General features: G+C 35.6%; 1 protein-coding gene across 2 annotated transcripts; it reads left to right on the top strand.

Annotated features, from left to right (window-relative positions):
• The first annotated feature begins 429 nt into the window (after window positions 1–429).
• LOC141698051 (uncharacterized) lies at window positions 430–4,604 on the top strand. Of its 2 annotated transcripts, none has more exons than XM_074502659.1 (3): window positions 430–814; window positions 1,114–1,330; window positions 4,163–4,604. In XM_074502659.1, exons 1-3 carry the CDS (start codon window positions 560–562, stop codon window positions 4,372–4,374), a joined length of 684 nt encoding a protein of 227 aa, XP_074358760.1. In that variant the 5' UTR covers window positions 430–559; the 3' UTR covers window positions 4,375–4,604. The 2 variants fall into 2 exon arrangements, with proteins under 2 accessions (XP_074358760.1, XP_074358761.1); XM_074502660.1 differs by having other exon boundaries at window positions 431–814; window positions 1,117–1,330.
• Window positions 4,605–18,008: the final 13,404 nt, after the last annotated feature.

Raw genomic sequence — 18,008 nt, 5'->3', positions numbered from 1 at the left:
TAACACATTAAGCTACCCATCACCCGCCCACGTGCTCCCTCCATTTTTACATACATTTTATTGAAGATTAACTGACTAATGATAAATATTATTTATTAACTTCTTCTTTATTCATTCTTTATGTTTTATTACTTAAAAATATATAAAAGTTATACTTTTAACACCTCATTCAGCTAGTATTATAGATCTCAGATTAATTATCCAAAAAAATTCCCAAATATGAAGCTACTTCTTTTTTAATTTTAATTGTATTTGTTCATGACCAATTAGGTCACAAATGTTTAAAAACCATTCTAAATTCAATTTAAATATTCCAGCATTTTACAAAAACATATGTAAAAAATATTACGTATAACGTATTATTAAGAGAGAGAGGGGGGGCATATATAACGTATAGGCAATATATAAACACAAGTGCATGTGTACATCACCGACTCTTTTATCTCCAGCCTTTATATCATAGTTGCCTAGCTTCATTGCGTTCTCTTAGAACTCCCTACTCGTCTCTCTCTCTCTCCACATCTCTCTCTCTCTCTCTCTCGCTCGTACTAAGTGGAAAATGTGGGAGAACCATGAAGGAGGAGATACAAGTGGTGAATCTATTTTAAGCGGGTTCGGGTCATCATGCGGGTCATCTACCGATGAAACATCCTCCCACCAAGAAGAATTCATAGCCGACCTAACTCGTCAAATGGCCGAAAATATGTTACAAGAAGATGATGATGAAAAATTACCTATTTCTCAACTTTCCATTACCAATAACCCTAAACTTTCTCAGTCTCATCCCATCCGTGTTCCACAGATTAATAATAAGGTACATGTTTATCTCACTAGTTTCATCTCTAACTTTATTTAAAATGCAACCATCTCCGATATTCGAACCCTCGACTTCTTTTTATCAAGAACAGAGTAGTTTATTATACTCTGTCCGTCTCATTAAATTGTTATCATTTTTCAAATTATGTGAAGAAGAATTTAAACAATGTTAACAAAGCATGACGAAGGGAGTATATAATTAACAATACTTAACTTTAATATATGATAAATTACAATAATGCCAGTATTACAATTTATTGGTATCTAAAAGTTAATATGTGATATGTGTGTAAATAGCAGGGCAAGAAATATAGGCAGCAGAATGAGCAACAGAGATATGGAAATGGCAGAAACAGAGGAGGGTTTCTGAGCACTACTTTACAAAACGGGTCGGGTATGAAGGTGGTGTTTCTGGGAGAAACCGGGTCAAAAAACGGGTCATCAGGTGGGACAGGAGTTTTCATCCCACATGCAACCAATAAGCTACCAGATCACCAGCCCCGCAAGAAACCAGGTACCCCTCCTACTCTATTTAATAAAAACACTTGATTATGACATTTTAAATCATTTTAATATATATATATATATATTAAAAACTGTTTATTTAATAAAAACAAAAAGTATATTTAAATTTTATTAGGAAAAAGACACAACTGAATCTATACATGAAAGGGTGATAAACATACTAAACATAGAAAAATAGAATATAAATATTATATATGTATATACATTGAATGTATCCTGAAAGTGGTATAATATATATCCTAAATAAAATATGTAGAATATATACTTAATTTATTTTCGGTGAGTAAATGGAGTACTTACTAATATATGATGGAACATATATATCTTAAATTTATTCAGTTGGTGCTGAGGAATCTGATTTTAATGAGATAGAGATGTAACCAACTTGTAAAGTGTTTGGATGTGGATGACTTGTGGCCCATCATGTTGTGTAACTTGTGTTAATGATATGTTCAACTAATTTTGATTTATGTATATAAACTGAATTCCAAAAGAGATGAGATGTCATAGATTTTGATCCATAGATTTGCTGGAGACTGACGTGTTATTAGATACTACCGTATAGTACATGTTTATAGGAATCTTGTCATGGGATCCGTTTCATTTGCATATGCGTATAGATAGGATTCCATTAGTTTATAATGTATGTATATAGTAGTTGATATATATTTTGTAGGGAAATTTTCCACAGCCAAGTTTGTAAGGAAATTTTCCACAGCCAACTTGGCCGCGATACACCAGTCGCAATATTACATTGCAGGCTGCCGTAATATTTCATTACGGCGGGTGAGTGCACCCGCAATAAAACAACATACAACATTGTCATACAACATACAATATACAACATTGTCACGTATTTGTATCTTTTCTTTTTGAGTCGGTTGACCCATTCTCATACAACATACAATATACAATATTGTCACGTTCATGTTTTAGAGTGACCGGTATTAGAATTTGTTTGATGATTTAGGTTCGAATTTCTATCATTCTTACTAATTTTAATATAGTATGGTATTTTAAGCAGTATTGTAAAAAGCATAAATCCGATCTAATTGGGGAGTTCACCTTCTAGCCCTGAAGTATTAAAACAAACGCTTAAGCGGTTTTAAAAGCGGACCATTAATCCGATTATATATATATATATATATATATATAATAATAAATATTTTTTGAATAAAGAGATAATGTTCACATATTATAATAAACCAATGTCCATTTACAAAATCATAATTAACTTAAAAAATATAAGTAACATTTAAAATATCAAATTACACCTCTTTTAAAAATTATATTTTTCTTTTTCTAATTATTTTTTATCCCCATTTAATTTGGTCAAAATCCGCTTAATTCCGCTTAAACCCGCTTAAATATTACTAAACGCTTAACTATTCGATTTTGTATGTATATAGCTGTTGATATATATTTGTATCTTTTCTTTTTGAGTCGGTTGAAACGTTATTATACAACATACAACATTGTCATATTCATGTTTTAGAGTGACCGGTATTAGAACTTATTTGATGATTTAGGAAACAGTTTCTGTCATCCTTACTATTTTCAATATAGTATGTTATTTTAAGAGGCCAAATTCTCAAAAAATGGATGTCGAAGTACATGTGATCTACAATTTGACTCAAATATAAGTTTTGAAGTATGGGAAACTATTATAACATAAATAAGATTCGGTTGAAACATTTTCTCTAACAAAGTTTTAAAAAATGTGGTTACTTATATTTAATACACGTTAAGATTTTAATTTAGAGCAACATCTTATTACTTGACATCAAATTTGGACTTGATCGATGTTTAAAATTTAATTTATTTGATTAAAAATTTAAACGGCACAGAATTTTAGACACAGGTGAAGTTTAATGTCATAATACATTTTACTATTTTAGACATGCATGACTAGAGATATTCAAAAAATCCGAAACCCGAAATCCAATCCGATCCGGAAAAAAGACCAAAAGCCCGATCCGGAAAAAAACCCGGCCCGCCAGCCTTAAATAGGCCTTTTTTTCTCGAAAATCCTGCCCGACCCGAAACCCGAAAAGCCCGGATTTAAAAAAGCCCAGATCGAAAAAGTCCAGATAAAAGTCCGGTATGGCCCTGATAAAAATCCGGGCTTTTTGAAAAACCCGATTAAAAAACCAATTTTTTTATATAAAATTTGAAAATATACAATATTTTTTATGACTTTTAAAATAATATATCATAATATGAGAAGCAATTAATGTATATATGATTATTTATATATTATATTAAAAATAATTATTTATATCGGTATTTAAACTACTCTGTCTGATATATTAAGATATTATTTTCTCCGGTATTTAAACTACTCATAATTCGAGTTATAAAATATTAAAATATTTTTGTAATGTATAAATAAAAAGGCCCGATCCAGCCGGTCGCAGGCCTAAAACGAGCCTTATATTTCTTAGGAAGTCTGACCCAGCCCGATTTTAAAAAAGCCCGACCCGGTTTTCAAAAAAACCCGGATTTTTTAAAGCCGGAATAATACCCGGTCTGATAGTCTTTTTATGCATCTCTACGCGGGACAATAAAATTTTGATTTTCACGCATTTCACAAGCTTGACTTGACTTGTTGATGCATCACAACTCACAAAGTCTACATATTGTATCTCTCAATTACTTTGGATTCGTCTTATTGCCATATTTGCTTCTTCACATTTCTGTGATACTACATAGTGGTGAAGTGCCGAAAAATGTGATTAAAAAATGATTCGCAGATTCTTAAATTAGAGATATTTACTTTTGAGTGTATTTTAACTTGAAATTATTTGTCAAAAATAATTAGGACGATGCCCAACAGTACTCATGCCGGAAAGAGTAATACAAACTCTGAAGCAACATTTCGAGAAGACTGCTAATGAGGGAAATCCGAATGGCGTATTTCATACGAATCACAATCATAAGTTGCGGCAGCAGGAGACTTCAAACAAGAAAGCTGCAGACAATGATGTTACTAATCAGCTGGAGTTGCAGTTGCCTCGAGAATGGACTTACTGAACTGATCCATCCAAAGGTTATCTTAATAATTGAAGCCAAACACAGGTGTGGAGAAATAATACAAGACAAAATGGCAATAATACAAGTCCAGTCTTAATCCTTAAAGAAAAGTGTGGATAATCTTTTAGTGCTAAATAATGATGTGGCCATTTGAATGTTAGTGTTTTCTCTTTACAGAAATGTTATTATTGGTTTAAAGGGAATGAATAATTAGCTTCTTTTGCTCTTTTGCAACTAAGAATCAACTACAACCACTCCTACCAACATTGTGTAGGATCTCTGTTTGTATCATGACTTGTCGGATTATGATAATCAATTGTTGCAGATTTTGACGAGAAATCGCTATTAAGATAATCGAAAATTATCAAGTACAAGGAAAATGCTCACGGCACGAACAAAGCTCAGCTGAGATGGCCAATGGCAACATTAGTCATAATTCTGTTAATAACAGAATTGAAAAACATGTTCCTTGTGCAATAAATATACGTTTTGTATGCGTATTGTATTCTGCTAGCTTGTATATTTATTGGTGCTATATCAATAGGATCTACAATCCACGGGGAGGGAGACTGTCTTTCGTTGGAACTCAGCAACAAAGGGTTGAGAAACCAAATTACTCAAGAGGGAAAATGGTGGAAACAACCAAGGTTCTATTTAATTGGAATTATTAAGGAAGGTACATGCTAGCTTGGTTTCACGGGAGAGAAGAAATCAGTTGAACTTGTTTTGCATTGTGATTTTCAAAAAACAAATCTAAGCTGATATTGAATGTAGGGGAAAGAATCGGACCAATCGTATTTTGTTCTCTAGATATATGGACAATCTAGTGTCATGGGCGCTGGAAGATGTACAAATCTAGTCATAATATTACTCTGTCTTTTGTATAGTTGCTGAGAAATGTTCATTTTGTTTTTGTGAACTTCAAATATTATGCGGTTAATGTTAGAAAATGGAAAGTTTGAGATATATTTTATATATGTTCTTGATATGATTTTTGGAAGCTAACATTTGGAGGTTGTTCCTTGACATGAGGATTTAAACTTTCATATTTGGATTTAAGACATTTTCTTAGTGTAATCCACGAATATATTGCGACAAAGTTACTTGTTTGAAATGGGTTATGGGGATTTTGTCCCACATTGATATTATAAAAGAAAGATATTGAGTTTATACAACATCTTGTGTTAGTGTTGTTTACAACTACTAGCATAAGTGGAATGCTTGTGTGGCCTAGTGCTAGTGGAACCTCTTATATTTTTCTTTTCTATTATAAATTTAATTATTTATATTAATTATTTAATTATTAATATAAAATATATTGAGTAAGGATTAGTTTAATCATACTCTGAATATATTTTGTAAATATTAATATTAATTAATCAGGATATAATATAAATAATAAGGAAAACCCATTTTGTTTACTTTTTCTGTTTTGTTACTTGGTGTACCACATCGAGTAAAATAGAAGAAGAGTAACTTGAGATGCCTATATATTGAGAGGTACACTTGAGATAAACAAGATACAAGTCTCGGTGCCTACCTCGCAAACATATATGAGTTGCTAAGATTTTTTGGGCAAATTGAGGTGCGAGTCGCCATTGATCATTGTTGGTTCTGTGGCCAAATTGATCTGTTGTTGTTTTATCCTGGAAGCGATATTGCTGCATTCCATCACAGCTTAAGTGGGGGGCAATAATCTCTTCAAGACAGCTGTTATGTTCTTCTACTTATCAGAATTTGGAAAGCGATAAGAGATAAGTTTTTTTTACTTTCTTTGTCAATTACAGTTTTTATAGTTTGTTATTACCTTCCTGTTTTGTTTTGTTAGTTGGTTATTTGCATTGTTCTTGTTATTATATATATATATATATATATATATATATATATATATATAACTGCCCATTGTTGCTGTGTAGTTAGTATTATATCCAACAGTTTAGTTATATGTTGCTGTGTATATGGCCTCAAGGATCTGTTATTAAATTAAATGTGAATGTAAGGTACACTTTCATTTAATTTAGAAGTTTTGGGTTGTTACCGACATATATCTTTTTCATGCACGCCAGCTAAATTTCAATCAAGCCATGAAACTATAATATTATCAATGGTTGAACACTTTCTTCAACAAAAATCCGAATTATAGAATATTGAGGCTCTACACTTACTATGATGGTACCAACAACATATTCTCAAATTCTATCAATAATTGGACTCATGCTCCACAATAATTAGTTGGCATAGTTATCTCGAATCATTAAAATGTCACATGATATACTAGAATGTCACCTGACCTGCAAGGACCACATATGACCTTTATATTTCTATTCATATTGTAGTTTAAGACTATGCAGTTATTTTGAACATTAATATAGTAAATTTTGTGCTCAATATTTGGTCTTATATCTACATCTTTACCTGCATTTTCTATGTTTGATCAATTATGTGTATGATTTTCTATCAATTATTATGATATCAGAGCTATAACGATCTGTTCTTTCTATTCTAAAAGTCTATTTCTTGGATTCATTAAAGATTCCTTTTGTGGGTGTGTTTTCTACACTCTTTATCTTCATATCTCGGATCTTTAAAAACATTTCTTTATTTTTTTTGAAATAGCAAACACTAATGCTCATTTAACATATCAAGATATAGTTAAACCACTGTTCATTCACCCATCCGATGGGACTGCACCAATACAAGTTGAGAAACTCCATGGCAGTTCTGATTATAAAACTTGGAAATGGTCCATGAAAATATGTCTATCCTAAAAAACAAAGTTGGGTTTTGTGAAAGGAATTATACCTATCCCAACTGATAATCCTGCAAAAATTGAAATATGGGAGATTTGTGACAATATGGTAATTTCGTAGATATATTCTAATCTCTCTCGTGTTATTCGTCAATCAGTTATTTATATGGATACATAGAAGAACACTTGTAACAATCTAGTGCATACATTATCTTTAACCAATGGTTCCAGGAAATACAAACTAAATAAAGATCTCTATGAGCTTAAACAATCTTCTTTGCCTATTGATGAGTACTATACATCAATGAAAATAATATGAGAAGAACTGGACTCTATGAATGGTTTACCTACTATTCCCAACCCTACAACTGAGGTTGTCAAGCTGTTGTCTGAGGTTGAAACTCAAAAAGAAGAATGCAAACCTTTTCAATTCTTAAATGGGTTAAATGATGTGTATTCTTTATAACAGAGTCGTCTGTTACTAATGAACCCCCTTCCCAGTGTTGAAAATGCTACTGGAACATTGCAACAGGAGGAGGCACAAAGAGACTTGATTCATGGTCATAAAACTGAAGATATTGTTGCTTTATATGGCAATGGACCATTTACCACTATTACAAAAATATATCAATGCGTTGTATATGGTGGAAAAGGGCACACCACTGACTGATGCTAGACTATTGTAGGTTGTCCTAAGTGGCATTCCAATTATACAGGTAATCAGGTCAATTCTCAAGCTAGACCTTCGATGAAGTTTTTGCTGGAAACAGACCTAGATAGAGGAATAATAAGAGAGTAAGAGTAGACTTCAAATCTGCTAATGTAGCTCATGCTTTTGATTTTGAGTTTGACGGCCCAATATTCTCACAACAACAATTGGCTTACTTAGCTCAACTTATGAAGTTAGCAAACTCTCAAATAGGTGGCTTATGGGGGATATATATGAAACACCTTTCTCTAACATGATCAACTGCAACAGTGTTCAAAGCCCTTTAAATAACTGGATTATTGATTCGGGTGCATCATATCATATGAAACCACACTTGTCCAAAATTAAAGCTCCAATACCAGTTATTCAAAGCACACATATAAATCTTCCAACCGGTTCCACTGTGAACATCACCCACACTCGTACTGTCACTATCTCTGACACTATATCTTTACATGATGTGCTATTTGTTCCAAATTTTAAGCATAATTTTTAGTCTGTTCAAAAGTTGATTAAACAAAATAATTACGAAGTAAAGTGTTTACCTACTCATTGCATTATACTAAATACTAATACTGAAAGTATCATTGCTATGGGAGAAGCCAAACATGGACTTTATAACCTTGTTAATACTTATGATCCTCTAAATTGGTTGTCATCTTTAAACCAGAACACTTATGTTTTGCCTTACTAGTAGTAAAACCTCTATGGGCATCTTACATCATAGACCAGGGCAAATACCAGTCTCAAAACTATATTTCATCCCTGCTATACCTAAACCAACAGCCACGGAGATGATATATGTCACTTGTCCCATGGTCAAATTCACAAAACTACCTTTCGACTTAAGTGACCGTAATTGTTATTCCCAGTGGACTAACAATGAGATTTACAGAAGGGAGGGTTAAATGTAAATCTCAAAACTTTTTCAAGTTTTGAGCAATTTGTAAGACTAAGTGTTTGAGTGATCAAATGTGTGTGAATTGCTTGGAGCTGATGCAGACAGATATATATTTAAACACAAATGAAATGAACACAAAGAACTTAAAAACTTTTCTGGTGGATTTGTTGTTCCACCAGAGATGTGTTATTTCAGAAAATCTGTGATTCAAAATTAAATCACATCTGCTTCCTAGTACAAACTAGATGATTTTCTCTCTTGATATTTCTAAACAGCTCAGGGAAAATTCATGTCTAATTACTAGCTACTACTTGGTTTATATAACACCAAGTTTTCAAGTGAAGACAAAGATAAAGTACAATAAGACAATAGTTCTCCACTTGTTTCTGTTCCATTTTTATCCAGTGTAATATGGAATTATCTGTTGACTTTCCATTTTGAACCAGACTAAAAACGGCTGCTTTTTCTGCTGTTCCTGAAATAGGCTACCACATCTCTGTCAATCCATGTGCCTCTGTCAGCTTTGTTAATTGTCACTATCAACTGCTATGAGACTGAGCATCCGTTGAAGCTTTCATCCGTTGATGGCTTTATCCGTTGATGCTCTAGCAGTGCATCCGTTGAAGCTTTCATCCGTTGATGGCTTTATCCGTTGATGCTCTAGCAGTTGAAGCTTTATCCGTTGAAGCACTTATCCGTTGAAGCGTTAGAGACATCCGTTGAAGCTTAGTTTCTTATCCGTTGAAGGTCTTCAATATCAGTTGACACTTCTTCACTTATACAAAATTACAAGGCATGAAATATTTACAATTAGCCCTCCTACTTGTACATCCATTAGTAGTCAACATGACTGATTATCTCCTAACAACATCTAAGAATTACAGCTTGAAACCAGAGAGTGAGATGTGCTACAATACCAAACTTATTGCTAAGTAAGGCTACTCCTTCAACGGATAGCCAAGATGGTCTTATCCGTTGAGGCTACAAACACTAGATTTCTACTTAAGTGTTTTGCTGAACTTATCATCAAACTAATACACATATTCCTAACAATCTCCCCCTATTTATGTCTACTAGAACTATAGGCATAAATTTGGGTTTAGCTTGATGATAACAAAACACTTAACAAATATATAAACTGTAACTAAGCAGAAATTCAAAAGTGCTGCAAAAGTGTATATGCTGAGATGAAATTGAAGAAATACATTGTTTCCAAGGGTGCTCCTTTAGCCTGAGCAAATTACTTTCTTTTCCTTTGATCCCTGGTTTTCTTTCCTAGCCTCCTGTCATTCTCCTCCATTTGAAGTTGAAGTTGTCTGTAGAATTCAGCTTCATCTTCTTCATTGATATCTAACTTAGATTGCATATCCTTGAGAGTTTCATTACTGGCAATCTTTAGCTGATCTTCAATTCTGAAAAATCTTCTGACTCCTTTGTTGTCTCTGAACTCCATCAACCAATGAGGTGATTTGTGAATTGTAATACCTCTCTCTGGAATGAGTAAAGTTCTAGGCAAAGCATTGGGCTCCCTCCAAGTTTTCCTTATATTGGCAATCTTGTTGAGAATCTCAGTCCTGGCAGTTCTGGTAAAGCCAGAATCCTTATGTATGGCTGAGTAGACTCTAATCAAGGTAGTGTAGCCTTCATTCAGAATTCTGTGAAGAGGCCATGTTCTTTCCCCAGCTCCTTTGTATTTGAACACTAGTCTTTCTGGTAGCTGTCTGTAGGCAGCTATTCCCCTTACATCCTCCAGCTCATCCAGATAGAGTTCAATGTCTGAAAATTCTTTTATGTCATAGATGTGAACATAATCATCTTTAGAGTTTTGAGGTTTGGACTTAGGCTTCTGTGTGAATTTTATTGAGGCTTTAGAGGGTGTTGATTTGATTCTTCTTTTCTGCTTCTTTGATGGTGGAAAAGAGGTTAGGAAGGTGGGCAATTTGATGGTATCCCAATCAATTGGTTCCTCCTTGGGAATGATTGTTTCACCATGAGTGTTCATGAAGGGGTCAGGTACAATGGGTTCAGGAATAGAGGGTAGTGGTTTGGATATTGATTGGGTTTCTTCAGTCTTATCTACCTTCTTTCTCTTTGCATTGACCTTCTTTCTTTTCCCTTTCTGTCATTCTTCCTTACTTCTTTCCTCCATCTCAGTACCAACCATGTCCCCCATAGCTTCATCTTCACCTTTGTCTTCAATTTCTTTCTGATCTTCAGCCTGACTTGACTCTAGCTATTTTTCAAGCTTTGCTTGTGCTCTTTTGTCAGCCTTTAGCTGTTTGGCTTCTTCCTTCAACCTTTTGGTTTCTTCCTTCTTGGCTATTGAGAATTTGGGATGTCCTTGCATCACACATATGCTCTTTCCCTCTCTGAAAATAATAGCCATATTTTTCCTTACAGCCTCATCCATGGTCTCTTTGAGATATGCAATACTTCTTCCTAAAAGCTTGTCCTCATCTGCTTTTGGAAGAGGAAAATCCACCTCTTTTAGAGGATTCTTTGTAGAGTCCTTATTGGATCTATTGTTGGGCTTGAGAACCATAGGTTGCAGATCTTTGGAAGAAGTTTCTCCATCCTTATGCCTCCCTACTGGCTTGAGTTCCATAATAATTGATTCCACTTTTGTGCTATGCTTCACAGATTGTGATTGAGAAGTTGTAGAACCAAATATTAGTTGCATCTTTTCATCAATCTTCTTCCTTTGCTCTTTGACTTGCAATTCAGTTGCTGCTATCTGGATTAGATCAATTCCATCTAGGTTTCCTTTGACTTGAATTGGTGGAGAAGTTGTGATGACAGGAACTAGCACTTGAGAAATTTGAACTGTTGTAGATGGCTCTCCTTCCCCTTCCCCTTTATTCTCCCCCTTTTTGTTATCATCAAGGGTAGGGGTCAAGCCTTGTGCCTGTGCCAGCTGCATGAGGAGATTTGTTTGAGTTTATTGATTCTGAAGAATGGTGACCATAGAGTCTTCAATTATTTGAACCCTATCTTCCAATCTGGCCAACCTCTTGTCAGCGTCAGAGGCCTTCCTTAGTCTCCCCAACAAATCTTACATAGTACCATAGGGTATAACTGAATCCAATTTCTCAGCATTGTAGGATTTCAGATCAGCAATGTCCAGCTTGAGCTCATCCACACTTAGATTGTGCTGGTAATGCTGCAACTGCAAGAGATGCAGAGATTCCAGATGAGCTTGAAGAATTGCCTTGATGCCAGCATCCTGAGTCTCCTGAATGGCCTGCTGAATTGTCATGACTTGTTTGACCAAAGTGACACCAAACTCTCCTGGTGTTGATGGTTTTGCCCATGCCCATGCAGGAAGATTAGGAACAGAACTTGGGCCTGCTACTCCCCCTAAGTTCATGCTCTCATTCAAAGAATTAGAGTCATCATCATTAGAATTTACCCCAAATTCTTCAGATGGCTCACCAGCTTGAGAAGGCAGCCTGTTGACAGCAGCTTTGTCTCTGAGAAGAGATTCTGAAGTGTGTACAATGTGTAGTGTCTGTTCTACCTCCACATTGCCCTGTGCAGCCAATAATTGATAGGCTGAAACAAGGTGAGTAAAAGTGTCAGCATCCAAGGAAATGTTATCAATGACAGCTTTGTAGTGTTGCTGAAATTGTCTTCCCTTATCTGCATCATCCACTTTCATTAACTCACTAGCAATGGCTGGATCCACCCTTATAGCTTCTGTACCTGCCTTTCTCTCAATTTCTCTCTTTTCTTGCATCAGGGGCTCCCCCTGGCTCACACACACCCTCACACCCTCACCTTCACCTTCTAAGGTGGCACTTCTCTCACTTACTTTTGCCATTCTGGAAGAAATAGCATGCATTTGGTGACTCTCATCCTCTCCTTTTGCCTGGGAGCAACCCAGCCTCTCACTCAAAAAATCACTCCCTTCCCTCAAGCCTAAAAGTGATTGTACAGTTGCCATGTCCTCTACAGTTGGAGTTGTTTCTGTTAAGTGTGTAGAGGCCATCAACGGATAGGGAGTATCCGTTGAAGTGGAAACTGATGGTATCAACGGATAACTGCTGTTAAGCTTATCCGTTGAAGAACAACCACTTGTCAACGGATGAGAGATATCCGTTGAAGAAGGAAATGATGTAGAGATAGAAAGTGATATAATTGTTGAATCTGTGTGGATTGATTTTAAGTGAGGTGACACAGATTCTGCAACTACATCTGAAAGAATTGGCTGATGATCCAACAAATCATCTAAAAGATGATGATCACCAGGTTTTGAGTGGGGCTCCTCCCTGAGTTTTAATGAGGGAGAATCAGGAATTGATGTGAATATCATATCCACATCCAGAGAGGGTGTAGAAGAGTTTGAGGAATGGAGTGTGTCTATATTGAGAGAATGGGGCTGTGATTCCACATTTGCTAGAATCACATCAAGCTGAATTTGAGAAGGCACAGATACTGGTGGGTGTATCTGTGCTGTGTGTGTCTCTTGTGTGGAAACTAGGGTTTTGGCCTTCTTCTTCCTTGAAAAGGCTTGAATTGGTGAATGTTTAGCTTCAGTGTCCCTCCCTCTTTTGTTCTGTGTCCCTGGATGGGGACTATTTTCAATAGTTACATCCTTTTGGGAGGATGCAACTAGGGATGTGCTGGACTCCTTTTGAACCACTACAGTCTTTTGAGAGACTGTGGCTTGGCTGGAATGGGTACCACTCACCTCTCCCACCTTATCCTGGGGGGCTTTTTGATGTTCACCCCTCCCCTCACCACTCACACCCTGTTCACTCCCTTCAGGGTTTATGGTAGTTGTTACAACTGTTGTCTTTTGAGAAACAACAGAGGTAGGTTTCTTTGACTTGACTTTGGAGATTTTAGATTTGGTGGCTTTGGTAGGAGCCTGTTTGGACAATGACACAGGTTCCATAGCCACACTAGAAGGCAAAGAAACATTTGGGTTGGAAATAGTAGGAGTTATAGAAACATTTACCTCACTTACCTGTGGTGCAATCATGATTGGCAAGTATACCAATGGCACCTGGCTGTTGAGATTCATTCTCAAAAGGTCTGCAAGGACCCTTTTCTCTTGTGCCCAGCATTTGAGTTTATTATTCTCATTGGATATAACCAAACCTTCAGCAACATGGTTAGCCAATAACATAAAGAATCTAGCAAAGTAGATGTTATGTGGTCTATTAGCTTTGTTACCTAATCTGGAACCTAATTCTAGCATAACACAGTTGCTAAAATTAAAGTACCTATCAGAAACTAGCATATAGAGCATATTAACAAGAGATGAAGTGATAGCATCAAAATTGCTAATCTTCCCAGAGAAAACCTTAATAAAGGCATCTCCAAGAAAACTCCATTATTTCCTAAGGCCTTTCCTTCTAATACTACCTAAACTAGTAGAATCAAAAGCATAGCCTATGGAATCTAGCATAGCAGAGACATCTTTATCAGTGTGTGGTGTCATGGCATTATTCTCAGGCAACTTAAAGCAAGATTGTAAATCATCACAATTAATGCAATAGTCCTTACCTTTGAGAGAGAAGGCAATAGTCATATCAGTGGAGTTGAACTCTGCAGTTATCCAAATCTCCTCAATCACTTCACAGTAGATGGTTGGGGCTTCCAGCATTGCATAGCTCAGTTTGCAGTTCTTGATGAAGTCCATCATCTTGTGATAATCAGAATGGGCTTCCTTCTTTTCAACCAAGACTATGAAATTATTCTTTTCATAAATAAATCCTGTTTGAGACATAATTTTGACTACTGGTGCCATTGTTGTGAGTAGAGGTTGCAGAGAAGAACTTGAGAATTGAGAGAGAAAGAGAATGACAATTGCAAGAAAGCGTAAAGTGAAAATAAGAATTCAATTGGGCTTTTATACTTTCTTGAATTAAAACACAAATTAAAATAATTAAATGATACTTTTAAGTAAGTGAAAGCCGTTCAGGAATAAATGAAACTGTAGAAATTCTGAAAACTACCGTAAATACAAATACATACAACACTGTATATCTGTATCAACGGTTGAGTAAAAGAATCAACGGCTGTGACTCACTAACGTGACACATCAACGGATAAGGTAAATAGTTATCCGTTGATGAACAACACTATTGTATCCGTTGAAGGATAAAATTACCAGAAATGTATTTGTCTTCATTATCCGTTGATAGAACAATTTTGGCTTTCAATGGATAGGGAATATCCGTTGATAGGATAAGTTTTGATTAAAGCCAACTTTGTTCTTGCAGCAAATTCATTTCTGGCTACAAGACAGATTACATAGATGACATAGATTATGAATAGTTAAGCATACCTAACTCACTTACTAATCTTGTGAATGTTGATTTATCAAGTGGCTTGGTAAATATGTCTGCAATCTGCTTTTCACTTGGAACAAAATAAAGTTCCACTGTACCTTTTATCACATGTTCCCTAATGAAGTGGTACTTGATATCAATGTGCTTGGTTCTTGAGTGCTGTACTGGATTTTCAGAAATGGCAATGGCACTTGTGTTGTCACAAAATATTGGAATTTTGTCAACAGTTATACCATAGTCAAATAACTGATTCCTCATCCACAGTATTTGTGCACAGCAACTACCAACTGCAATGTATTCAGCTTCAGCTGTTGATGTGGAAACAGAATTCTGCTTCTTGCTGAACCATGATACAAGCTTGTTTCCTAGAAATTGACAGGTGTCTGTTGTGCTTTTCCTGTCTAATTTGCAACCTGCATAATCTGCATCTGAGTAGCCAATTAGATCAAAACCAGACTCTCTAGGGTACCAAATTCCTAGATTTGGAGTCCCTTTGAGATATCTGAAAATTCTTTTAATAGCCACTAAGTGAGATTCTTTAGGGTCAGCTTGAAATCTAGCACAGAGACATGTAGAAAACATAATATCAGGTCTACTGGCAGTTAAATATAAAAATGAGCCAACCATGCCTCTATAACTTGTAATATCCACAGACTTTTCAGCCTTGTTTAATTCAAGCTTGGTGGCAGTGGCCATGGGAGTTTTTGCAGGTGAACAATCCATTAAGTCAAACTTCTTTAAAAGATCATAAATATATTTAGTTTGACTAATAAAAATTCCACCACTAACTTGTTTAACTTGTAAACCAAGAAAGTAAGTTAGCTCTCCCATCATGCTCATTTCATATTTACTTTGCATTAATTTAGCAAACTTTTTACAAAGTTTATCATCTGTAGATCCAAATATAATATCATCTACATAAATTTGTACAAGTATCTTAGAGCCATAAAAATTTCTAAAGAAGAGAGTTTTGTCAACAGTACCTCTTCTGAAGTGATTATCTAAAAGGAACTTTGATAAAGTCTCATACCAGGCTCTAGGTGCTTGCTTTAGTCCATAGAGTGTTTTCAACAAATAATACACATTATCTGGAAAATTTGGATCTTCAAAACCAGGAGGTTGGCTTACATAAACTTCTTCCTCCAATTCCCCATTTAGAAATGCACTCTTGACATCCATCTGATAGACTTTGAAATTGGCATTAGCTGCATAGGCTAGAAAGATTCTGATGGCTTCAAGTCTTGCAACTAGAGCAAATATTTCATCAAAATTTATTCCCTCTTGTTGAGAATAGCCTTTGGCAACCAATCTGGCTTTATTCCTTATGACAATGCCATTTTCATCTATCTTGTTTCTGAATACCCATTTTGTGTCAATAGAACTCTTGTTCTTTGGCTTGGGTACCAGCTTCCACACTTTGTTCCTCTCAAATTGGTTTAGCTCCTCTTGCATAGCTAAAATCCAATCTGGATCCAAAAGAGCTTCTTCCACTCGCTTAGGTTCCTCCTGTGATAGAAAGCTACTATACAGACATTCATCTTGAGTAGCCCTTCTAGTTTGTACTTTAGATGTAGCATCACCAATGATCAGTTCAAAAGGGTGATTCTTGGTCCATTTCCTTTGAGGTGGTAGATTAGCCCTTGATGAGGTTGCCTCAGTATTGTCATGATGTGAGATAGAATGTTGATTTGTTGAAACTCCCCCTGAGTTGGTGATCCTTTGAAAGGAAATGGGAGTTCTATTAACTGATGAGGTGAAGTGATTATCCGTTGACAGACTGTGATCAACGGATGCTTCGTTATGAACTTCAACGGATGATGCACTTTGTCTTTCAACGGATGCTGCATTGCTTCTTTCAACGGAAGCTGAATTTTGACTTTCAACGGATGTAACATTCTGTGCATTATCCAAAGGTAGACTCTGGTTTCTTCTTGAGATGCCTTCTTCATCATTCTCATCTTCACTATCATCACAATATATCTCAATATTGTCAAATTTGAGTCCTTCATGATGTCCCTCATCTGTTAGTCCATCAATCTTTTTATCATCAAACACAACATGTACAGATTCCATGACAATGTTGGTTCTTAGATTGTAGACCCTATATGATTTTCCAGCAGAATAACCAACAAATATTCCTTCATCAGCCTTTGCATCAAACTTTCCTTTGTGATCAGATTGATTCCTTAAGATGTAACATTTGCAACCAAAGACATGTAGAAAGTTTAAAGTTGGTTTTCTTCTCTTGAATAATTGATAGGGAGTCATGCATTTTGCTTGATTGATTAGAGAAATATTATGAGTGTAACATGCACAGTTAACAGCCTCAGCCCAAAAATAAGTTGGGAGCTTTGACTCCTCAAGCATTGTCCTTGCAGCTTCAATTAGTGATCTGTTCTTCCTTTCCACCACACCATTTTGTTGTGGAGTTCTTGGAGCTGAGAACTCATGCATGATCCCATTTACTCCACAGAACATCTTCATGGTTGAATTCTTGAACTCAGTTCCATTGTCACTCCTAATATTCCTTACTTTGAAATCAGGATGATTGTTGACTTGCTTGATATGATTGATGATGATTTCACTAGCTTCATCCTTTGATCCAAGAAAATAAACCCATGAAAACTTTGAGAAATTATCTACAATCACTAGGCAGTATCTTTTCCTTGAAATTGACAATACATTGACTGGTCCAAAAAGATCCATGTGTAGAAGTTGCAGTGGTTCATCAATTGCAGATTCAAGCTTCTTACTGAATGATACTTTCTTTTGCTTTCCTTTCTGACAAGCATCACACAGTCCATCCCTTGTGAATTCCACTAGAGGCATTCCTCTAACTAAGTCCTTTTTGACTAGATCATTCATTGTCTTGAAATTCAAATGGGACAGCTTCTTGTGCCATAGCCAACTTTCAACTGGACTTGCTTTGCTGAGAAGACAAGTAATGGATTCTGCATCTGTAGAGTTGAAATCAGC

The sequence above is a fragment of the Apium graveolens genome, chromosome 11 (assembly GCF_009905375.1).
Source record: "Apium graveolens cultivar Ventura chromosome 11, ASM990537v1, whole genome shotgun sequence".
NCBI classification, from domain to species: domain Eukaryota; kingdom Viridiplantae; phylum Streptophyta; class Magnoliopsida; order Apiales; family Apiaceae; genus Apium; species Apium graveolens.
The sequence above is the reverse complement of the archived record's forward strand: the minus strand, read 5'-3'. Positions and strand labels throughout refer to the sequence as shown.